Here is a 25,668-nt window from a genome sequence, read left to right as displayed (position 1 = left end):
CTGCCCAACATGGCAAAACACCATCTCTACTAAAAATACAAAAAATTAGCCAGGTGTGGTGGCAGGCGCCTGTAATCCCAGCTACTCGGGAGGCTGAGGCAGGAGAATCGCTTGAACCCGGGAGGCAGAGGTTGCAGTGAGCCGAGATCGCGCCACCCCAACTCCAGCCTGGGCGACAAGAGGGTAACTCCATCTCAAAAAAAAAAAAAAAAAAAAAAAGTGCAGGTCACCCGGCCTCACCCTGGACCTGCTGAAGTAGTGATCTGTTTTAATAAGTCCTGCAAGTGGTCTTAGTGCAAGCTCAGGTTTAAGAACCACTGCTCTACTCTGTGGTGATCTTGAATCTGACACTAGCGTTTAAAGCTACTATTCTGGCCTACCAAATGGATGCAAATAACATTGTTGGCCTACTTGACTCCTCCTCAGATGCTGGTGTCTCTAGCCAGAATCTGGCCTCCCTCACCCTGAGGCTGGGTTCCACCCTTTTCTGGTGTTTCTGGGCGGGCTCCGCATGCTGGTCCCATTGGCTCTGCTCTTCTCTCTCTGGATGCTGGACCACTGCCTACCTGCCCAGGCTCTTCTCTGCATTGGTAGCTTTGCCAAAGTGGACTGTGGTTGCAGATGACCTGAACAGGATTGAAAACCAACCCCTAAAGATAGATAACAGACTCAGATAACAAAAAAATCGTATTTATCTTATGTAATAGGTTTTGAGAGGATTACATATTTGAAGGTCATTCAATTCACATACCAACTAAATCCTTAGCAGCTCCACTCTGGCTCCTTCACCTGCTTTCCCTCTTGAAAAAACCTCCGCCCATCCTCACAAGGCAGGTCTTTCCCCTTTGGAGCCCACAGGAGTTGTTGTAAGAGGCGGTGTTTGCATTTTGCCCTGGCCTGGGGTTCTCTTTATGATCGTGAGGGTCCAGCCAAGTAACTCTCCCAGCCAGTTAGGACCATCCTTCTGCCCCCTGGCACCACCGCCTAGGCCCTGGGGTTAGGGCCCAAGGCCATTCAGGAGAGTGGGTAACAGCGATGAGATAGAGGAGGGAGAGGAAGGCTGAGGGAAGCGGAGAAGGGGAGCCAGTCTCTGACTGAGGAAGAGGAGAGGCAGTGACAGGACAGTCGTGGACTGGATAGCCAGGGCTGTGCTTTAGCTGTGCGACCCTGGCTCAGTTTCTTCAGAGTGATGTGGGTGGGATACATACTACTCAAAATTGTTCTTTTCTAAAATTTTATTAAGGGAAAAGGAAACAATAAATATGGTGGGATGTAATCACATATAATGCAGAACTGCCTCAAGTGCTACTTAGGACCTGACAAAGAAACTCCCAGCAGCTATGTCAGTAACGTTTCCTAGATTCAGAGTCATGCACACGAGGCCCTAAGCAGCCCTGGAAGCTGTGAGTTCTGTTCTTTAAAAGTTTCACAATTAGACCCCAAATATATAAGTATATTCTGGATTGTTTCTTCAAACACCTTATAACTGCATAGTGATCATATGTATAATCACATTGACTTCTAGTGCTGGAGACTTTTTTTCCCCATCAAAAGTGGGAGTAAAATTGTTCTGATATTTAATATTCACTAGACTAGAATTTCTTCATTTTTTTCTAACATCAGTCCCTTGCTATACATTTATATTAAATCTCAAACCCAGACATTTAGAGGGAAAGGATCAACTAAAATTTAATTTGGAATGGAAATTAGCATGAGCAGCAACATTCTCAGGATGCTTTTCTTTTCTTTTTTTTTTTTTTTTTTTGAGATGGACTCTCACTCAGTCGCCCAGTCTGGAGTGCAGTAGTGGCGTGATCTTCGCTCACTGCAGCCTCCGCCTCCCAAGTAGCTGGGATTACAAGCGTGTGTCCCCATGTCCACTTAATTTTTGTATTTTTTAGTAGAGACAGGGTTTCACCATGTTGGCCAGGCCAGACTTGAGCTCCTGATCTCAAGTGATTCACCTACCTTGACCTCCTAAAGTGCTGGGATTGCAGGTGTGAGCACCCAGCCTCAAGATGCTCTTTTGAACTTTAATTCCAAGAATATTAGATAAAGTGATATAGGCTATATTTTGCTTATGAGTTTTTATATTACTGTATCTGAAAATGTAGAAATTTCACTTCACAAATAAAAATAGACATTATTTATATGATTTATATTAGTGGATGACAAACTTAATTGAAATAGATCTCTGAGGTATTTGTTAAGAGAAACAGATTTATAAGTATTGGTAATTTTTTTAAGTGTCTTTTATTGTTTCCTCTGAGGTAGGTTTAATATGTGCACTTAAGTTACATTTTCATGATATTAACTGTGTCCAGTTTTAAATTTTAAAATTTGTGGGCTGGGTGCGGTGGCTCATGCCTGTAATCCCAGCACTTTGGGAAGCCGAGGCGGGTGGATTACTTGAGGTTGGGAGTTTGAGACTAGCCTGGCCTGGCCAACATGGTGAAACCCCGTCTCTACTAAAAAACAAAAATTAGCCAGCTGTGTTGGCGGGCACCTGTAATCCTAGCTACTCAGGAGGCTGAGACAGGAGAATCACCTGAGCCCGGGAGGCAGAGGTTGCAGTGAGCTGAAATCGTGCCACTGCACTCCAGCCTAGGCGACAGAGCGAGACTCCGTCTCAAAAAAAAAAAAAAAAAAAAATTTGTGTATGTACATGAAGGATTACTTGATTTTTTTGTGTGATATATTCACTTCATTTCTAATATTATAAAACCTAATTTTTGGAACAAATAAACAGGAATGATGGGAGGAATAGTATATGAGACCTTACTGACTGGTTCTTGGGAGTGATTGTTAACATGGGTTGCAATCCACTTTTATTTTTTTATTTTTATTTATTTATTTTTTTGAGATGACATCTTGCTCTGTCACCCAGGCTGGAGTTCAGTGGCACTACCTTGGCTCACTGCAACCTCTGCCTCCCAGGTTCAAGCAATTCTCCTGCCTGAGCCTCCCGAGTAGCTGGGATTACAGGTGCCCACCACCATGCCTGGTTAATTTTTGTATTTTTAGTAGAGAAGGGGTTTCACTGTGTTGGCCAGGCTAGTCTTGAACTCCCGACCTCAAATGATCTGCCCACGTCGGTCTTCCAAAGTGCTGGGATTACAGGCGTGAGCCACCGCGCCCAGCTGCAATCCACTTTTAAATGGATTTGTGGAAAAAGCACAGATTATAATTAAACTAAGTGGCATTTAGGTCACACATCTCATTCATCTGATCAGTGATCTGACAACCTGACGGGAGAGTCACATCTCCTAGGGTTTCAGGAATCAGTGGGAGAGGCACGCTATGAAAGGGCATGTGAAGGAAGGCTGTGTTTTTGTGTCTGCAGGTGTGCACTTGTACTACGTCGGGGGAGAGGTGTATGCTGAGTGTGTGAGTGACAGCAGCATCTTTGTGCAGAGCCGGAACTGCAACTATCAACACGGCTTCCACCCAGCTACCGTCTGCAAGATCCCCAGCGGCTGCAGCCTCAAGGTCTTCAACAACCAGCTCTTCGCTCAGCTCCTGGCCCAGTCAGTTCACCACGGCTTTGAAGTCGTGTATGAACTGACCAAGATGTGTACTATCCGGATGAGTTTTGTTAAGGTAAGGAGTGCTTGCTATCACATTATAAAATGTTCAGTGAAAAACAAAACAAAACAAAAAAGCACCCTGACTGATGTGGCAGGCAGTTCTGCAGTCAATTCAGATAGACAAAACCAATTTTTTATTGTTTTTTTTTTTTTTTTGAGACGGAGTTTCACTCTGTCACACAGGCTGGAGTGCAGTGGCATGATCTTGGCTCACTGCAACCTCCGCCTCCCGGGTTCAAGCGATTTTCCTACCTCAGCCTCCCGGGTAGCTGGGATTACAGGCACGCACCACCACGCTTGGCTGATTTCTGTATTTTTAGTAGAGACAGGGTTTCACCATATTGGCCAGAGTGGTCTTGAACTCCTGACCTTGTGATCCGCCCACCTTGGCCTCCCAAAGTGCTGGGATTACAGGCGTGAGCCACCGCGCCCAGCCCAAAACCAATTTTTTTGAATTCTATTGTTTTTAGGAGGAGTTCCTCTTTGAGTATAAACTGTCTTGTTTAGCAATTATATGAAAATTGTTACACATTTCTTTTGAGGAAAAACAAGGTGGCTATCTGATTGTTTTTAATGCAGATGATAAAGTAACAACAGTAATTTTACAGGACTAGTGCAACAGAGATTTTTCCATCCTTCCAATTGCCAAGCACTGTTACCACTCAGTGAATGTTGGTGAATTTATCTGAATTCAGTAAGATACTCTCCTTACTCTTAGAAAGCATACAGGCACATGGAGGAGATAATATTTATGAATAAGCTACAAAAATAGGCAGGGTTGGTTCTAATACAAGATAATAAACTAAGTAGTGTTATAAAGGTATAAACAATTTGGAATAGAAACATGAGGCGGGTGTGATTAATTCAGAGAGCAGTATATGTTCTGTTGATGAATATTTGTTGAATTTCTCATATCGAATCTTATTAAGGTTGCTATGAAGGCTGGAGAACCAAGGAAGTTTCTTAGTGGGAAGGAAAGACAACTGGGTTTGTATATGGAAGTGAAAGCCTTCAGTTTCATCACCTGCTATTTTATCTGTTGCAAAGTACTCGCAAATGAGTCTAGTATTTCAAAATCTGGGCTTATCAAAGTATCGGGGTATGTGTGACAGTTTTCATACTGCCATGATTCCATCCAAGGAATCAGCATGGCTTGTTCCAGGCATTTTTTTCAAAGTAAATTTTATAGCACTTTAAAATTACCATGACAAATAATTTTTCTATACTCAAATTATGTTTTTATTATCATTTTAGTAATTATTTAAAAAGTAAGAACAATATAGTTTCCAATTTTAAAAAACAGCTGCTTGAAATTATTTCTCTTTCATGGTGGCAAAGCAGTTTCATTCAAATTTAGTGTTTTGAAAGCATATATTATAAAGTTACATTAACAAATAACTTTGAAATCTTTTCAAATGTTCTGTTGCTTTAGAAACGGCAGAGGGCATCATTTGAATCATACAGTTTTTTTTTTTCCGGGTCTGTGTTTTTAAAATTAGGATGAAATGCCAATGTCTCATAGGTAATTATTTCACTCTAATTAAATATAAGCTTATATAGAAATCTGATTTTCCTAATAACTAGATACATTTCTCAGATAGGCAGCATTTACATTCATAAAGCTACACAATTGACACAGAAGACAAACTGTTCCTAATACTGCAGGAACTTTTAAAATAAATACATAGTAAATATAACTATAGATCATTTTTTTTAACATTTGAGATGAGCAGCTGTAGCTACCACTGGGCTGATGGATCAGATCTCTTTAAGGTTTTTTTCAGCTCTGATTTTTACTGATTCTAGGACTTAGTCAGTCAACAAATGTTTATTGAGCACCTGCCATGTGCAGGCCAGGCACGTGGGACATGCCAATGTTTACTCACAGATCTCTGCCCTCAGGGAACCAATGTTCTAGGAAGGAGAGATGGATAATAAACAACAGCCAAAACACAGAAGAAGGATGGAAAGAGAAAGTCTGGGGGGCAGGGTGAAGGGAATTGGAGCACGGGGGCAGTGGAGTCATCTGCACATCAGGGTGGGCCTCACTGAAAAGGTGACAGGTCAGCAGAGACTGGAAGGAGACATGGAGCTAGGCCCAGGGACCCCTGGAGGAAGAGCAGAAGCAGAGGGAAGAGCAAGGCAACAGCATACACCTGGAAACTCTGAAGAGCAGGCAGGCCAGTGTGGCTGGGGCCTAATGAGCAGGGGAAGTGAGATGAGAGCAGCCGCAGGGAACCATAGCAAGGCCTCCTGAACCTCTGCTACGAGTTCAGCGGTGACTGTAAGGAGGTGGCGAGCTTTTGCAGGGATCAGAGCAGAGCATTTTCATGATCTAACTTCTATTCTTAAAGGATCGCCCTGCCTGCTGTGTGGAGGATAGATATTATACAGGCAAGGTTGCAAGTAGGGAAACCACTTAGGAGGCTATTGTAATATTCAGGTGAGAGTCGCCCCCACCTGGAGGGATCCAGTACAGCTGTGAGAAGTGGAAGGCTTCTGAATTGTGAAGGCAGATCAGGCGTGGGAGAAAAAGAGGAAGATGAAGTTAGTTGCCTTCAATCAAGATGGAGAAGACGCAGGTGTAATTGAGATGTCTGTTGCATTCAAGTGGAGTTGCTGAGTAGCCAGTTCAATGTAAGAGTCTGGATTCGGGGAGAGAGGTTTGGGCTTGAAATACAAATTTGGGAATTGTCTGCAAAGGGACCGTATTTAACTCCCTAAGTCTGGATGAGAACACCAAAGGTTTGAGTTTAAACTGAGAAGAGCCGGGCATGGTGGCTCATGCCTGTAATCCCAGCACTTTGGGAGGCTAAGGTGGGTGGATTGCTTGAGGTCAGGAGTTCAAGACTAGCCTGGCCAACATGGCAAAACCCCATCTCTACTAAAAATACAAAAATTAGCCAGGCGTGGTGGCGCGTGCCTGTAATCTCAGCACTTGGGAGGCTGAGGCAGGAGAATCGCTTGAACCTTGGAGGCAGAGGTTGCAGTGAGCTGAGATCGCACCATTGCACTCCAGCCTGGGTGACAGAGCCAGACTCCATCTCAAAAAAATTAAATAAATAAGAAAGGGGGCTCTAGGACTGAGCCCTGGGACACTTCAACATTTAAAGATGGGACAGAAGGGACAGAATCAGCAAAGAAAACTGAGAAAGACCAACCAGTGAGGTAGTAATAAGACCAAGAAGTGTGGTGCTTTGGAAGCTGAGAAAAGACAGTGCATTGATGAGGGGATGTGATGAACTAAATCAAATGCTGCCCACATAACACAAAGGCTGAGAGCTGATCATTCATTTTAACAATATGAAGGCCTTTTTTGATCTTGACAAGAAAAGTTTTGTTGGCGGCTGGGGTGAAATGATGATCAGAATGGATTTAAGAGAGAATGGAAGGAGACAAATTGAGACGGCTAGTATGGATGACTCTTCTGAGGGTTTTTGCCAGAAGGGGGATAAAAACATAGGGCAGTAGCTGGTGGGGGGTGGAGAAGTATCTTGAAGGTGGAAGACATTTCAGTGTGTTCAAATGTTGACGGGAATGATATAGTAGACGCAAAAGATTGCAGGAGAGAAAGGGAAGATTTGCTGGAATGATGTCTCTGGGAAGGCAGGTCTGAGAGTGCATAAATGGGTGGACCAGCTTATTTGGAAACACAAATAATTAATCTGTAGTAAGAGGTAGAAAGGCCAAGTATGTGGATGCAGGTCCTATGGAAACTCTTATTTCTGATGTATTCATTTTTCTCATTAAATTACAAAATAAATATCAGTTGCAGGTATGGACAGGGAAAAAGGGGTTGGAGGTTTTAGTGGGGAGGAGCGATCACCTAGGAGGGGGACATGAGAAAAGGGACTGGGGGGGTGGGTTGTGACTGCCAGGGACATCACAGGTTCACTTGAGGTTCTCAGTCATGAAAGTAAAATGTGATCAGGCAGCATGGTTGTGTTGAAATCCAAGTTTTAAAAAACTCTACAGAGAATCACTGCTCCCAGTCACAGAACTGATTTACTTGGCTGTGATCTCCCTTCATTTTTAAATATCCTTTCATTGATATATAACATATAGAGAAAAATATGCAAATTTTTAAAAAAAAATTTTTACTGTCTCTCCTTTGGTGATAAAAGGGAAATTGCCACGTGAACTAGAGAGAGAGAGAGAGAGAGAGAGAGAACAAGCAAGCTTTGATAATGAGCCCTGAAAAACCAAGAGCACCTTCCAGTTCTGTCTTTACCACTTTCAGGTCCAGTCACTGGTCTGCAGTAACCATTTTGTGCAAGATGCTGTCCTGGGCATGAAGGGGTGAACAAAAGGTCAAGTTTCTTCCTTTGTGGAAGGGAAAATGATTTTTTAGTGCTTCCCGTGTGACTGGAGTGCCAGAACCTCTCTAGATCCGAGTATTCAGTTGTGAACCCTGAGGGAATGCACTGATTTGGATTCATCTGAAAGCATCTGGTTGGTGTGAGAGTTGACCTGTGTTTACAGGAAGGTAGAGGCCATGTTCTCTCCCTCTCAGGTCTCAGGAGCTACGCTGGGGTGCGGGCTCTGTGCCTCGCTGAGCTCTGCCTGGGGCTCTGGAGGCTGAGTGTAAGTGTGGCACCATCACTCAGCTCCTTTCTTGTTTTTCAGGGTTGGGGCGCTGAGTATCATCGCCAGGATGTCACCAGCACCCCCTGCTGGATTGAGATTCATCTTCATGGGCCACTGCAGTGGCTGGACAAAGTTCTGACTCAGATGGGCTCTCCACATAACCCCATTTCTTCAGTGTCTTAACAGTCATGTCTTAAGCTGCATTTCCATAGGATAGAGGCTATTGCAGGGAGTGGCTTGTATCATTTCAGATTTGCAACTGAAGTTTCTAAAAACATGTGTAAATACATAGAATGTATACTGTTCTTATTTTTTTTAATCACCATTTGTTTTGTGCTTTCTAGTTAACCTGATGCCAGTACAGTGCAATTGGAAAAGCAGGCCTTTGGTGCCTGTGATATAAGCGGCAGATTTTGTGGGAGGAAACAAATTGAGAGGCAATATTGTCAACAGTATTTGAAGGGTGTTAGCAGAATAAAAGGCAGCTTTAGTCAGCCGTGTCATTATAAAGCATGTTGTGTGGCCTCACAGAAACATTGAAACTGTTTATACAGCAAAAGTCAGGTATTAGCAGCACTAGAGCAAATATCACTCAGATGAAACAAAGCAGTGAAACCCCTACAGTTTAAATGATGTCACTTTTAGTGCTGTTGGCAAGAAAAAAAAAAACAACAAACTTGTACAATGAATTAATGAGATAGGCCATAGAAACTTTATTTCTAAGGTTGACATACCTATAGCTGGGCTCCTGTGCTTATATTCAGTGGTACATTTTAAACAAACTGTGATCGGAAAAGAAAAAAAACTGTGAAGCCAAAAGTCATGTTCCCTCAGTCTACCACTGTAAAAACAGAGTCTAATATGGGAAAATAAATATGAAAATAGCATGAAATGCTGTTTCCCAGATTACAAGATAAGACCAGAACTTGGTCCAAGAGCCACCCAGGGAGACTCCTGCTTTCCACAGAGGAGACCAGGTTCCTGTCGTGCTGGTTGTTCGTGTCAGGCAGTCCTGCAAACTTTGAGTCTGCGCAGCATGCCAGAATAGCTTGTGTTTCAGTCCTGTGTCAAGAAGCAGGTGAAACCAAAGGTTGGAGAAAAGCATCACACGTCGACTTACACTTTCTCATTTCCCACGTTCCAGTCTCCTGGGAAGGGCACTCTTTTGCCACGTTTTCCTGCCTCTTGGCAAATATTAACTCTTTGCAGATTACTAAAGCAACAGTAAAGACTTTGAGAAAATCTAGACACATTATTGGATCAATGAGTTAATTAACCTAGTGTCTCTAGTGATTATCTAACCTGGAAATAAATTCCCAAGGAAAGTGATAATAATTTCATAATCATCTGCAATTTCTGGGGAACAGTGGTACTGAATAATAAGACATCTTTTAAAAATATACACAATATTAAAAACCTGTTCTTATTTTACTTTAGATGAGGGAGGAAAATCCCCCAAATTTCTAGGTACTTTCATATATATACTTGCCATGCACTAAACACTGCATTGCTTGGAAAAATATTTCACACCCTCTTTAAAAATGTACAATTTAAGATGGCAGTTATGCTTGTAACAGACAGCACTTCAGTAATCCAAGATGTTTCTTCATTTATACATTTTATCTCAACTCTTTCTAGCATTAGTGCACATAGTAGTTTTTCTAATTAAATTGTATTCAAGGTAGAAATGATCATGTGAGAAAGACATATGATTGAGCTACTACTGTCACCTCTTATAATTACTAGTGTTAGCTAATAGAAACTTTCATATATACACAATAGAAAAGAATTATTACATTTTACATTGAAAAATGTAATATATGGCCCATGTAGTGTATAGAAAAATCTGTAGTTTATTGGTTCATCAACTATGTATTGTGCACCTACCTATGGGTATCAGGTACAATGTTAGGTACTGTAGAATCAAATGTAAATAAGAGACAGTCCCAGCCCTCATGGAGCCGAGAATCTAATAGTGAATCTGTTTGTACAGACATCTTCATGTTTCAGAACTTTTAAAACAAAACAAAATAATGCAATCTATCTTTTGCTTGAAAGAATGTGATAGATTTCTTATCTCTGTTTTGAAATTATTTCCTTACTCTTCTGCAAAGTCAGGTAATGGATTCCTTGTATAAATGCTACTTTTCTTCCATGTCTCAAAGTTGTTTTTTTTCCTCCTCTTCTTCCCTGTTTTCCAATAATTCTCCATCTCCCCTTTTCTTGGAAAAGGCATTAATATGGTGAATCTCGTATGGGAACCATTCCATGGGAGAACTTCAACACAGTTTTTGCTCCAGAGATCAAACATAGCTTTCGTGATCTCTCTACCAGCTATCTAACTTATCCTCTGGTAATCTTTTTTTTTTTTTTTTGAGATGGAGTCTCGCTGTGTCACCAGGCCAGAGTTCAGTGGCGTGATCTTGGCTCACTGCAACCTCTGCCTCCCGGGTTCGAGTGATTCTCCTGCCTCAGCCTCCCAAGTAGTTGGGACTACAGGCTACTACGCCCAGCTAATTTTTATATTTTTAGTAGAGACAGGGTTTCACCATGGTAGCCAGAATGGTCTCTATCTCTTGACCTCGTGATCCGCCCGCCTCAGCCTCCCAAAGTGCTGGGATTACAGGCATGAGCCACCGCGCCCGGCTTCCTCTGGTAATCTTACACCTTTACAGAATTAATCTAAACTGGTGGCTCATAAATGATATTAAAAACAACAAAAAAAATCTGGATGCAGTGGCTCATTCCTGTAGTCCCAGCACTTTGGGAGGCCAAGGCGGGAGGATCATCTGAGCCCAGGAGTTTGGGGCTGTAGTGAACTATGATCATACAACTTCATTCTAGCCTGGGCGACAAAGTGACACCCTGTCTCTAAACAAAAATCAAGAAACAAAAAACTTGTATTTCCCTGCAGCTTTGGGAAGCCAGAACACAATACTGCAGTGAATCTGAATTTTCTGTGACAAATAAATTATTAAATTGGCACATATGATCATCACCAGTCATGTCTCATCAAAAGCCTTTATTATGATGCTTGTACATTTTGAAGAATTTAGAATTAATGAGAAGTTAACCCTTTAGTCATTGTAACACAATCATATTTTAATCAGCTTTTTCTTTTGCTACCAAGAGTTTCAAAAAATAAATGCAGTATTTGATTTCAGGCTGCTAAATGGGCTCATTTAGCATTCATTCCTTGATGTAGACAATAAAAAAAAAACTGAATAGCATTCTTTCCAGGATAACTAATAAAGCAGACATGCTAAGCCTATAAATACATCAGCACTGCAGCACACATTTAAGGTTGCCACGGACAAAGATCACACAATAGAGAACACTGTAGTAACATTTCGGTCTGCTCACAAGACCCAGAACATTGATCAGTTTTTGTTGTTGGTTTATTATTTTTCTGTTAAAAAATTGTGAAAAATTTGTTTTAGCTAGATGATATTTTAATAGCTGCGAGTGCTTTGGAACTATAAAGATGTCACTACTTAACACATATACCTTTGTTTTGTTTTGTTTTACACTCAGTATAAATCAGGAGAAGTTAGCCAACCACCTAGCATTTAGAATCCTCTTTTTTATTGTCTTCTAAGGAGATGGATGTTCCCATAACAGCAACAAAACAGCAACAAAAACATTTCATAAATATCACTTGATAGACTGTAAGCACCTGCTTAACTTTGAATGTGTCCCAAATATTTAGTGTATATATATATATATATACACACACATATATATTCAACAAATAAAGCAAAATATAACATGCATTTCACATTTTGTCTTTCCGTGTTACGATTTTAATAGCAGAACTGTATGACAAGTTTAGGTGATCCTAGCATATGTTAAATTCAAATTAATGTAAAACAGATTAACAACAACAAAGAAACTTTCTATTGGAGTGAAGTCATGCTTTCTATTATAATAACTTGGCTTTGGTTATCCATCAAATGCACACTTATACTGTTGTTATCTGATTGTTTATAATAAAGAATACTGTACTTACATGTCTTTTGGCTCATTTTTCCTGTAAACCTCATAGAAGATTCACTGTATGTGGGTCTGCAGCTCCTTAAGTCAATTAATTTTAAACCATTCTTCTGTTTTGAAAATGGGATGTTAAATTCCACATGCTATAGAGAAATTAGGTAGTGGTTTTGAATTAAACACCTTAGAATAACCGTCATGAAGTATAGATCTTGAAGATACTTCACAGTAACTTCAGAAAGGATATATGTAGAACCTTTTTCTGGATAGTAGCAAATATGTGATATTGCAGTATATAGGAAAGAATGAGCACTTTTATTATTGTAAACATCTGTACATTGCTACAGATTGCCTATTAGAAAGGTGCTAAAAGGCAACTGGTGAGGGAAAACGAAGATGAAATCCAAAGAAATATGAACACATCTAAAAATGTAAATTCTCAATTCCTTTCATCTAAATTTCCTTCTAATCTTAAAAAGGAAGGGGAAACTCTATACCTATAAAGCAGCTTTCTTATTTACTTGATCAGAGTTGTCAATTTTTTTTAACGAAATGGAGCTCTGTATTCAAAAAAAGTGTTTTGTGGAACTCCAAAATACAAACACATGAAAGATGTGCCTGTTTAGATCCTGGTGGGGACCGTGAAGCCTCCAGTTTACACTGTAAGTTTCTGGAGAGCAGTGATTGTGTCTTGTTTGTCTCTGCATCTCCCATGGTTCCCGACCCTGTGCTTGCATCTAATATTTGGTATTGGCATTTCAAACACGAATACACATTCTTTAAACATATCATGGTACAGACATAAAATACTGTCTTTAAACATCAGCCCGTCTTAGAGAAGAAGTCTTTTCATCATCCTAGACCCCTTATATTTACTTGTCAGATAGTTCTTATGCATCAGCAGGCACTGTAGATACAATGACAAAGTTCCTGCTTTTAAGGAGCTTACCATTTTGTGGAGAAAGGTGAACAAGTAAACCAATAATAAGCAGTGTGCCGTCAGCTGTGACAAGCTGCTGGGACCACCGAGTGACATCTACATCAGGCCCTGGGTGAGTACCAGGGAAGGCTTCTGGGCCGATCCAAGTTGCTATCCTTCACGTCAGTTCTCTTAGTAAATCATCCCAGGCATTCCTAAAGCAGGTTAGTGCCTGCTCTCTGTGTTCCCATAATACTTTGTGCCCATCAATGGTCAGTATCAGTTCCTGCACCCCACTGTTTACTTATCCATCTTTCTGCCAGGCTGGGATGTCTTTAAGGACAGGGATTCCATTTATTCATTTTCAGCATTTTCCAGCTACTGTTTGTTTAGAAAGGCTTTTGGGGATCACATTGTAAAGGCAGAAATGGTAGTTATTTTTAACTCTTTCTTTAAAAATATCCGAAAGTATTTAGCTTCTCCTTTCAAAATAAAAAGCATTGCAAGCCTCCAACTGCATATCACATAACCATGCACAGCAGATAGGGATCAGAAAAGCGTGCTTGTGATTTAGTTTGGAAATAGTTATCCAGCTGCATAGCAGTAGCAAGGAAAAGTAGTTTTAGCAATTAAACAGTTAAAATTGCTTTTCTTCTAAGCATTTATTTTCACAATGTGAATTTGAGTATGAGAAGTATAAAGAATTTTGATGTTGTAACACCAAGTTAACAGACACTAATTCTGAAAGTTTACCTCTGCATGATCACTGATGGTTCCATTATTTGCATACATCTGATAAAAATGTTAGGCATGGCCTCAGAATGACTCTTAATCTAAATGCCAATGTTAAATGGAGTAAATATAAGGAAAATTATATTCAGTTTGGTTTTTAAGCCAAAGAGAATTCACACCTGCAACGTGTTCTTTGAAGAGAACGCTTGCAAGTGGCAGGCTAACTTCTCTCTAGTCTCATCATTTAGGAAGGAAAAATTATCAAAACAGGCCAGGAGCGGTGGTTCACGCCTGTAATCCCAGCACTTTGGGAGGCTGAGGCGGGTGGATCACCTGAGGTCAGGAGTTCGAGACCAGCCTGGCCAACATGGTGAAACCCCGTCTCTACTAAAAATACAAAAATTAGCTGGGCATAGTGGAAGGTGCCTGTAATCCCAGCTACTCAGGAGGCTGAGGCAGGAGAATCGTTTGAACCCAGGAGGCGGAGGTTGTGGTGAGCCGAGACCATGCCATTGCACTCCGGCCTGGGCGACAGAGCGAGACTCTGTCTCAAAAAAATAAAAAATTAAAAATAAATAAAAATCATCAAAATAATCCACTGATATTTAAGCATAATTTCAAATATTCTGAACATCATGCTGTAAAAGTGTTTTGTCTTTTTTGATGCCATAACAGCATATACTTTCTTATACATTCGGTCTTCAAGCTAAATATAATACCATTTTACAATTCATTTGTTAACACACTTGCTTTTCTTGACCCAATTATTTTAAAACAAATTAAATATAGCCCATCATTAAGTGAATGTGGAAAGTGAAATTTGTCTTAATAAATACTGAAGGGTATACTGAAATGATTATAGTACAATGTTTGAAACATGTTGATATGCAATAAAATATTTTAAACAAAATCATTTCTTTCATACACCATGAAAAAATGTTAAATTGATTTTTTTTCTAAGGGAGTTTGTGAGATTATAGATTACTGTGAAAGGGGTTTGCAAACAAAAGTTGGCAGAGTTCCTATTTGTTTCTCCTGGTTTGGCATAAAAAGGAAATACAAAGCTCAGTGCTGAAGGACAAGAGAGCGCTCTTCAACTTGCTGAAGGAGTGGAAAAGAACTAAAAGGAATGGAAAGAACTTTTGTGAAACAATGATCCATTGGCATTATACCATATAAATCATGATGGCTTGACATAAAGGAGAGAGGCAGAAATAGGCAGGAGCTTGGAGATAAAGGGTTTTGCATACTAAACTGAGACATTTGAACCACAGGTTCTTAAATCTACAATGACAATTTAAAGCATTGCTACTAGTTACTTTAAAAAGCAACAGTCTATGATAGACCCTCCTTGGGGCCCCCTGAATCATGATCCCCCCATCCTTGCTCCAGACATGCTACAGATTGCTTTGGAAAATCATGTTGGAAGACATCTGAGAATTTGGGAGTTTAAGGCTCCAAATTGTCCCACCGCTTATAAGCTTTATCTCTACGAGTTTGGTTGAGGTTTAGAAAGCTTTGGGTAAGCAGCAGAGGGCACTCAATGTACAATAAATATTGCATATTCTAACTTGAGGGAAATGGTTTTTTGATTGAGAGTATGCAGTTGGCTGGGTGTGGTGGCTCATGCCTGTAATCCCAGCACTTTGCGAGGCTGAGGCGGGTGGATCACCTGAGGTCAGGAGTTCGAGACTAGTCTGGCCAAAATGGCAAAACCCTGTCTCTACTAAAAATACAAAAGTTAGCTGGGTGTGGTGGTGTGTGCCTGTAGTCCCAGCTACTTGGGAGACTGAGGCACGAGAAGAGCTTGAAACCGGGAGGTGGAGGTTGCAGTGAGCCGAGATTGTGCCACTGCACTCTAGCCTGGGCAACAGAGTGAGGCTCTGTCTCAAACAAGAAAACAAAGAGTATGCAATCATTTTTCTTACAAGTATTATAGCATACAATCTAGTTGGTCACTATTGTGTATACTAGCTAAATTTATCTTTTAAATAAGCAAGATACTAAGCAATGCTTGCCTTAGAAATGTAATGAGATTCACCCCCTACCACTGGAAGGCTTTTTATTAATTTCCTGTTGCTGCTGTAAAAAAGTGCCACAAATTTTGTGGCTTAGAACAGCATAAATTTATTTTACAGTTCTTACCCTTACAGTTCTTGAGGCCACAAGTTTGAAATCTGTCTCACTGGGATAACGACAATGTGGTGGCATGGCTAGTTCTTTCGGGAAGCTCTAGGGGAATCATTCTCTTGCTTTTCTTTTTTCTTTTCTTTTTTTTTTTTTTTTTTTTTTTTTTTTTTTTTTTTTTTTTTTTTTTAGCTTCTGGAGGCTGCCTGCATTCCCTTGGCTGGCTATGCTTTTCTTGAATCTCTCTAACCTGTTGCTTCCATCATCACATCTCTTGTTCTTCTGTAAGCAAGGGTTCCTCTTGTAAGGACATGTGTGATTACATTTAGAGCCCATCCAGATAATTCAGGTTGATCTCTCCATCTCAGAATCCTCAACTTAAGCACCTCTGCAAAGTTCCTTTTGCCACATAAGACAACATCAACAAGTCCTGGAATTAGTACATGGATATCTTGTGGGGGCATTATCCAGCCTATCACAAGACTCTACTACTGATACTAGAGGGAGGCAGGGAAGTGCTGGGTAGAGAAGGGTGGGGTCCCCAGGCGAGGGCTCCACGCTCGGGCCTGTGCCCACAGACCTAAGTGAGAACAGGGATTCCTGTTTTCGCACCCAAATGTTGCACTTCCCAAGACCACTATGGCCTGCCATGCCTCCATCCCATGGCCCTAGAAACCTGAGACCTTAGCAGGCACAGACACAAGTGGCTGGACATTGAGAGGAGCAGAGAAAGAGAGTGGCAGAGAGTGACAAAGAGCGGGAGTGGCAGGGCGGCATGGCAGAGAAGGAAAGAGGCGTCCGTCTACCGAGAACAGCAGGACTCCAGGGGAAGATCACGTTCCCACTCCATCCCCCACTTCCGATTCCGCATCCATCTCGCTGAGAGCCTCCGCCACTCAATAAAACCTTGCACTCATCCTTCAAGCCCACGTGTCATCCGATTCTTCTTGTACACTGGGCAAGAACTTGGGATACAGAAAGCTGTTAAACTGGCCACTGCCCTTGCAATAAGGCAGAGGGTCTATCGAGCTGATTAACATAATCCTTCTGCAGACGGCAAAGCTGAAAGAGCACACTGTAAGACACGCCCACTAGGGATTCGGGAGTCACAGCCAGCCATCCCTAGATGCTGCCGTGAGGTCAGAGCCCAGAAGCGCTCCCCACGGCCTCTGCACCTGCCCGTCTGCATGCTCCTTCTAGGGGTTTGAGCAACAGGGAAACCAAAAGAGTGAGCCATACCCATGTCGCATGCCCCGCAAGGGGGATAAGGGAATTCTCGTTTCACTAGTTATCTTGCGCTCTAATCAGAACCATTATCAATGGAAGTTAATGGTTAAAAACCATTATCTATTGTTAATGTTATTAGGTTGTATCCATTTCCTTTAACATAGGGTCCTTCTTAACAGCTGTCAGCTGTCCAATAAACCAAGAATTTAACTGACTTACTGTGTAACTACGGTAGGTTTCACTTCAGTGACCTCCAACGAGCCACACACATCCCAGTGTTGATGGCCACCCACATGACTTTGGGTTAGCTATGTGACCTAATTTGGCCAATGCCATGTTAGCAAGCATTATGCAAGCAGAGGTTTGAATGAGTACTTGCACAATGGGGCATGTCTTCTTGGAACAGTACTCTTGGGAGCAAGCCCCCATGCTAGACTACTGAATGAAGAGATGTCTGTGGGTCAGGTGCAGTGGCTCATGCCTGTAATCCTAGCACTTTGGGAGGCCAAGGCAGGTGGATCACCTGAGGTCAGGAGTTTGAGACCAGTCTGGCCAACATGGTGAAACCCAGTCTCTTAAAAATACAAAAAAAAAAAAAAAAAAAAAAAAGCCAGGTGTGGTGGCACATGCCTCTAATCCTAGCTACTCAGGAGGCTGAGGTAGGAGAATTTCTTGAACCCAAGAAGCAGAGTTTGCAGTGAGCCAAGATCGCACCATTGTACTCCAGCCTGGGCGACAAGAGCAAAACTCTGTCTCAAAAAAAAAAAAAAAAAAAAAAAAAAAAAAAAGAAAAAAGAAAAAAAAAAGAGACGACTATGGACAGAGGCTCTGGAGAAGGGGCCAGCAGAATCTCTAAAGGCCCAGATAGTAAATATTTTTGGCTTTGTGGGCCATGTGGTCTCTGTGATTGTCACAACCACTCAGCGCTGCCACTGTAGTGCAAAAGCAGCTGTAAATAATACATAAGTGAATAAGCTTGGTCGTGATTATGTTCCAATAAAACTCTGTGGACAATGAAATTTGAATTTCATATAATTTTCACATATCACAAAATATTTTTGTTTTGAATTCTTTTTCAACTATTAAAAAATGTAAAAGCGGTTTAATTACTGAAAATGTAAAAATTACTGCTCATGGCAGTACAAAAACTGAGCATGGGTTGGATTTGCACAGGGGCCTTTGGTTTGAAGCCTCCAGCTCTAGAGGATGGGAGGTCATCTTGACTGTCCAGTCACAGCCACACTCCCATCTGAATGCGGCCTCATGAGATACCCCAAGCAAGACTACCAGAAGAAACTCTCAGCTAAGTTCAGCCAACCCACAACATTGTGAGGAAAAAGAAAAAAAAAAAGGTTGTTATTTGAGCCACCGTGCTTTGGGGCTTTTCGGTTATCTAACACACGGAAACAGTAGCCAAACCTGTAGTTGTGCCTATCATTCAGGTGTTTGGAATGTTGACAAAACTTTGCCTGCTGTTCATCAAGACGTCTCAGGAAAGCAGCTTATCACAAAATACAGGCAGTACCTGCAGTTTATTATATGGTTGCTACTCTGGTTCTGATCAATATCTTGTTCAACTTGCTATGCCTGTAGGTCAACTATTTAAGAGATTTCTGTTCAAAATTCTTACTTCCTTTTCCAAGATCATGTGAGAAGGTTTGCCATTTTGGCTGCTAGAAATAAACCCATCTATTCCTGCCTCCTATTGATAGAGGCATGAGAGAGCCAAATGCCTAGGCAGACAGGGAAGGGTCCCCAGAGAACCTCTGACCCATCCAGGTCATTGTGCACAGGGGGCTTGCCTAAACATGCCCACGGTGAAAAATTCTGTCCCTTAACAGGTGCACAATATGGGAAATAAATCAATATGGAATGGCTCAGACTAAGGGCTCATATGCACACTGAGGGAATGGGGTGGAGCCACCAGGAATTCATGCCTTATGCAGGGGAGGAGCCTGGTCTCTTCAGCTTGTTTGTGGTGACCTGGTATTCAATTTGTGAGGTGGGAGCCTACTGGTGGGACCCCCCCTTTTTTGGTGAGGGTTTTCTTTTCACTTGATAAATTCTGCCCTCTTCACCCTTCAATGTGCCCTTGTGCCTAACTTTTCCTGGCTGTGAGACAAGAACCCAGCTTTAGCTGAACTAAGGAGCAAAAAATCCTGCGGCACTATTATTAACACTAGGGATGAGCTATTACATTTCCCAGCAAGGGCACAGTGTAGGCAGTCAGGCAGCACTGGCCTCTGAGGACACTGCCGATCCTGCCACTGCTGCACTTGGCATAGTCACCACAGTGGTCCCAGCATCTGACCTTCAGCACATAGCCAGAGAGACACTCAGGGACTGGTGATCTGCTGTTCAGAAAGCACTCAGCACTCAGCCTTCCTCTCCAAACTGGGCACCTGAGATTTGCTCTGAATGTCTCAGTTCTAAGTTGTTCTTGCCCTTCAGAATGGGCAGTCCCTGGCCTGGGCAGGGGCTAGAGTGACTTTCAATTGCTAACAAAGCAGGACATATTGAGGAAAGTGAGATACGGGGTGGACTTTATAACTCATTAAAGGTAGCAAATGTCTGAGACTAATTGCAAAAGGCAAGTGATTCTTTGTTGTTGGCATTAAAGAGGTGAAGAAGAAATAGAGGAGACACAGTAATGTATCATTTGGGCATGTTACCCAGAGAAGGGCACCCAGATAAGAGAGCAATGCTTGTTTTTTCTTGGACAAGCATTTCCCTGGCCAAAAGGGTTCACCTAACTACCCCAAGAGGCAGGGTGTACATGTCATGATGGACAGTTTAAAAAGAAAAGGCCAGCTCTGCAAGTATAAGAGGAACTCAAAAATAAGAGTCTCAGCACACCCTGCTATGAAGCAAACTTGAGTTTCCATACTAGCAGACAATTTTAGGTTTTCTTAGAAAAATATTGATCTCTGTAACACTCAGTTTCCCTCATTTTTTTTGTTCTGTTTATGGAGACAGGGTCTTGCTGTGTCACCCAGGCTGGAGTGCAGTGGCAGGATCAGGGCTCACTGCAGCCTCAACCTCCTGGGTTCAAGCAATCCTCCCACCTCAGCCTCCTGAAAAGCTGGGGTCATAGGTGTGCATCACCATGCCCAGATAATTTTTGTATTTTTTGTAGAGACAGCATTTCACCATGTTACCCAGGCTGGTCTCAAACTCTTGGGCTCAAGTGATCTGCCTGCCTTGGCCTCCTAAAGTGCTGGGATTACAGGTATGAGCCACCACACTGGCTGGTTTCCTTCATTTTCTGAAAAGGATTGCTGTCACAATTACCCTCACTATGCCCCCCACAAGTTTCTGCAGATGCTTCTAATCAGCATGATGGTGAAGTGCAGGTATGCATGTATAGTTTAATGATATAACCATATTACCATAATAAACACTAACAATTTTAAGGCTAATATTTAATGTTAATTAATATATTACTATTAACATATCCTGCTGCTTATTAGATTTTCAAAGGCAACCGGTATAAAATCTTATTAGTGCTGACTGTGGTCTCCAATTTAAGAAGAGTAAATCATTCGAGGTGCAATTATAGGAGGAACACAAACAGAAAATCCCACTAGTCATAACTTATCTTCTGGTTGTCTTCCTCAGCTTTCCGTTTTTGTTTTCATGCTGCACTTACTCTTGGAACCTCTAAAGCCCAAGCTACAAATAGCTCATAAAAATCAGCATCTGTGCTTATGGAATACATCTTAAGACAGGCTACATCCTTTTCTGCTACGAGGGTAAAGCTCTGAAGAGGAAAGATTTATTTTGCTGCAGTAGATGATTTTTTAGAAAGTTCATCGCCAATGCTTTAGAATAATCCAAACAGCTATTTGGAGGATGGAGTACTACACGTTAGGCGTAATGGGGGAAATAGCTCATCTTTTGATTAAAAGGTGAGATCAACTCACCTAATTATTAAACATGTCAAGTATTTTCATTAAAATGTTTTAAAAACAACTGTTAACTTCAAACTCAATAAAAGCAGTATTTAAATCAGATTTTTTTTTTTCTATAGTGAGGCAAGTCTGCTAGATAAACGGTAGTTCAGCCCATTTTCAAATAAACTGCTATCTGCACACAGGTCCTAATCTATGTACCTTCAACAGTATCTGTGGTCATGAGTATAATATTCATTTTTCTAGCTAAGGAAGTTAGAAACTAAGGACAGTTAGAAACTGAGGGTGTAATAATGATTTTAAAAAAATTCTAAAATTTCCATTTCAATGAGTTACACAAAAGCAATTAGAGCTATTTGACAATATTCATATTAATTATATTTTCTAATTCTAGAAAAAGAAATGGGACATTATAAATCAGTAATCATTTGAAAGATTCCAACTTGAGACTTTTTAAACCAAGATTAGAAACCAAGAAGCCATAAAAGAAATGTCAGACATATTGAAATACACATAAAGTAAAAGCTTCTATGGCAAATGATACCATAAAAAAGTAAACGAACACATTTTAGATTTGGAAAAAAACAGGATAGAAGTGACAAAGGGTTAAATTTCATGATATTAATCAGACTTTTTACACCCTGAGCTAGAAAAAGGGAGCCTAACAGAAAATAAGCAAAAGATATGACTAAGCAATTCACAGAACAGCAAATCAAAATAAACAGCAAGCATATAAAAAGATACTTTAGGCTGGGCACAGTGGCTCACACCTGTAGTACCAGCATTTTGGGAGGCTGAGTTGGGCAAATTGCTTGAGCCCAGGAGTTTGGGACCAACCTGGGCAACATGGCAAAAACTCATCTGTACACAAAATATAAAAATTACCCAGGAGTGGTGGTATGCACCTGTGGTCCCAGGTACTCAGGAGGCTGAGGTAGGAGAATCGCTCGAGCCCAGGAGGTTGAGGTTGCAGCGAGCTGAGACTGCACTACTGCGCTGTAGCCTAGGCAACAGAGTGAGACCCCATCTCAAAAAAAAAAAAAAAAAAAAAAAGAACAAGAAAAGAAAAGATGCTTTAATTTACCAGTATTCCAGGAAACGCTAATAAATGTAATAATACTGGCAAAGATGTGAGGGAAATTAATTCTTTTTCATTTGCTGGTAAACATGTTAAGTGTTACAGATTTCCTGGGGAAAGGAATATAACAACATCTATTTAAAGGAAACATGTAGCCCTATACTCAGCAATCCCACTTCTGGAAGTCAATCCCGAGGCCATAAAACCACCAATATATACCGCTATATAAGGACACATTACAAGGATGTCTGCTGCAGCACTGTTCATAGTGGTAGAAAATGACACCAAGTGAATGCCTATCAACAGTGGAATAGTTGAATAAATGATGATGCATTCATATCATGAGATACTCTGCAGTCATCTAAAGGAATGACTTAGAGCTATACAAGTGACTCAGAGGGACTTCTACACAGTACTGTATAAAAAAGCAATATACTGACAGCGCGTATAATATGCCCACACTTTTATGTAACAATGACAATTCTAAATGTATATATGTGTTCATATATAATTATACAAACATGAAAAAAACAGACTACATACTGGGTAGCTGACAAAGGTTACCTGGAAGTTGGGTGGTGCATGGAAGACAGAGGGTAAGAAAATTTTAAAAAGGAACAGAAGGGGGTAAAAAGTTAAACAAAAACCTCTCAGTATATACAATACGATTATTAATGTATTTATATAAAATTTATGTGTATGCATACAGAAAGTTTCATTAAAAAAATTTAATTACTTAGCATTTATTGAAGGGCCTACTGTGTTAGAATAGGCACTTGCAGTCGGGCGCAGTGGCTCACGCCTGTAATCCCAGCACCTTAGGAGGCCAAAGTAGTCAGATCATTTGAGGTCAGGAGTTCAAGACCAGCCTGGCCAACATGGTGAAACCCTGTCTTGGCTAAAAATACAAAATTAGCCAGGCGTGGTGGTGCATGCCTGTAATTCCAGCTACGCGGGAGGCAGAGGCAGGAGAATCGCTTGAACCCGGGAGGCAGAGGTTGCAGTGAGCTGAGATCGTGCCACTGCACTCCAGCTTGGGCGACAGTGAAACTCCATCTCAAGAAAAAATAAACTAAGCACTTGAAAGTGTTAGTTTTTACTTTAGCAACAACATACTATTCTGGAAAAAGCATCATTTCTGGAGACAATTTTAGGTTCAAATCTTGGCTCTGGCTCTAACAATATGACCTGTTTATACGTCACTTTAACTTCTCTGAGTTGCTTTCCTCATGTCAAAACAAGGACAATACTACTTGCCTTGCAATGTTTTGAGGTTCAAATAAATTAGCACAAATGAAAATACTTCCTAAAATAATATAATTAAGGTTAACATAAAATCTGTCTTTTAACACATTCCAAAAATCAAGGCTTAATTTGTGCAAAGGCTTTATTCTTATGGCCCCATGATGGTGCATCCACTGCCGAAATGCAAGGGGCGTGTCCAGATTGCACTGGCCCGTGACGAAAGCTTCCAACATTGTGCAGTAAGTCATTTGGAATCAGAGGGCCTGGATTTAAGTCCAATAGCTGTGCAGTCTTGAGCAAGTAATTTAACCTTGAAAAGTCTGCTTCTGTGTTTATAAACTAATAATTGTGCATGCATTACGGGATTGTTGTGGAGAGCAAGCAAATATGCATAATTGTTTTGAAAACTATAAAGTGCTAGAAAATTGGCAGATTTTGTCATATTGTTTTTAGATTATACTTTCTTGGTGTATCTCCAGCAGGGAAGTATATATTTTGGACCCCAGGATGGCCTGTAAACTCCAAGGCCTGTAAATCTCACTACACATAAGTGTCACATATATGTAAATAAAGATTCACAAGTAAAACATTTTTTGAAATTTTTTAGAAAAATAGAAAGCAAAGGAGCAATTACTGTAAGCACAAGTTGTCTACACATCTCAGTTTCTTCCCTTTTTTTTTTTTTTGAGACACAGTTTCACTTTGTTGCCTAGGCTGAAGTGCAGTGGTGCAATCTCAGCTCACTGCAACCTCCGCCTCCTGGGTTCAAGTGATTCTTGTGCCTCAGCCTCCTGAGTAGCTGGGATTACAGGCACGTGCCACCATGCTCGGCTATTTTTTTTTTCTTTTTTTGTATTATTAGTAGAGAAGGGGTTTCACCATGTTGGCCAGGCTGGTCTCAAATTCCTGACCTCAGGTGATCCACCTCCTCAGCTTCCCAAAATGCTGGGATTACAGGCATGAGCCACCATGCCTGGACATCAATTTCTAACAAGATTTTTTTTTAGTTTGTAGTAAGAACAACATTTCTGAAAAGGTAATATATGCATGGTAAGAATTCAAGCAATATAAAAGATCATTTCAACAAAAGATTGTCTCCTGACTACTGAACCCTCTCATCCCACACCACCAGTGCCCCAATTTTCCTTTGTGGCAGTTTGGATTAGCTACACCTGAAGCAAAACATTATTCCATAGTTTTCTACTTTTTTTGTCTTGCCATTTTAAAAATCGTTTTCGCAATGCTCCAGAGCTCTGTTTGATGAGCTGAAGCAAAATGCTTTGAGCTTCTCCTTGAGGTAGGTCCTCCCTGAGTGACTTTCCTGCCATTAAATCCTAAAGGCTTATTTAATTGCTCCAAATCAACTCTTCAAGCAGAAGCCTAATGGTCTAGCTGCTGAGCATTTCTAAGGGCCAAGTGTATTGATAAATATTATAGAATAAAAATTGGGGCTGTCACTAATTGAGTGTAATGAGTACTGCTCACTTCCTGAGTCCACAGATTCCTAGCTGAAATACCTTGTGCTCTCATTCTTCCGACACTTACACTGCAATGTCATAGGAACCTCCAGTCTCCATTAGCCTCATTTCTTCTCTGCTCAGCTCAAACCTATTCCTAAAAGTCCTTTCAGAAGCATCCTAACGTCCTCATCCCTTACTTTCTTGCACCAAATGAACCCTACATCAAGCCTATCATCTATGTTTCCTACTAATACAGATGGCTGAGCCCAGTGAAACAGCATCACATAACTGCAGATTGCCATTACAAATTCCTGGTTTCCAGTAGGCCAAGTCCTTAATGCCACTTGTCAATCCTTTTCCCTATAGTATTATTTAGAAAACAGATTTGGCTGGCTGTCACAATAACAACAACCGTGGTTATACCATCATCATAACTGGTAGAAACAATATACTCCATTTCTTTTTCCCATAGTAGTTGAAAGGGCATCCCATGCTAGTGTGGTGGCTCAGTTCCTTGAGGACATCCAGGGACACAGATTCCTTCTATTTTGTTACTCCGCCTTCCCCAGTGAATGACCCTCATTTGGCCCATAGATGCTCCATTGATTTGTCCACATTCCTGGCAGCAGGATGGAGGAAGAGAGGAAATGGGCTGCTTGTCCCGGGCTGCCATCTGGAAGTTGCACTTATCACCTGTGCTTACATCTCACTGGCCAGAATTTACTCATATGGCCACACTCAACTGCAGGGGTAGCTGAGAAAGTCTTAAAAAAATAAAATCAACTATTAAAAAAATTGAAGTGTA

The 25,668-nt window shown here is 41.1% G+C and overlaps 2 protein-coding genes across 9 annotated transcripts in view; one reads left to right on the top strand and one right to left on the bottom strand.

Moving 5' to 3' along the window:
* The window catches only part of SMAD9 (SMAD family member 9), a 75,170-nt gene extending 62,986 nt beyond the window's left edge, over nt 1-12,184 (top strand). For all 6 annotated transcript variants that reach the window (XM_016925194.3, XM_016925193.3, XM_016925195.4 and 3 more), the window contains 2 exons: nt 3,344-3,600; nt 8,214-12,184. In XM_016925194.3, the coding sequence (XP_016780683.1) occupies nt 3,344-3,600; nt 8,214-8,357 (401 nt within the window). In that variant the 3' untranslated portion in view covers nt 8,358-12,184. The remainder of the gene's footprint in view (nt 1-3,343; nt 3,601-8,213) is intronic.
* The window catches only part of RFXAP (regulatory factor X associated protein), a 26,123-nt gene continuing 12,137 nt past the window's right edge, over nt 11,683-25,668 (bottom strand). For 2 of the 3 annotated variants that reach the window (XM_016925191.3, XM_063792066.1), the window contains one exon: nt 11,683-25,627. In XM_016925191.3, the coding sequence (XP_016780680.2) occupies nt 25,588-25,627 (40 nt within the window). In that variant the 3' untranslated portion in view covers nt 11,683-25,587. The remainder of the gene's footprint in view (nt 25,628-25,668) is intronic. The other variant, XR_008538775.2, reaches the window with a different exon arrangement.

Source organism: Pan troglodytes, chromosome 14 (genome assembly GCF_028858775.2).
Source record: "Pan troglodytes isolate AG18354 chromosome 14, NHGRI_mPanTro3-v2.0_pri, whole genome shotgun sequence".
Classification (NCBI taxonomy): Eukaryota; Metazoa; Chordata; class Mammalia; order Primates; family Hominidae; genus Pan; species Pan troglodytes.
This window is presented reverse-complemented; position numbering and strand designations above follow the sequence as displayed.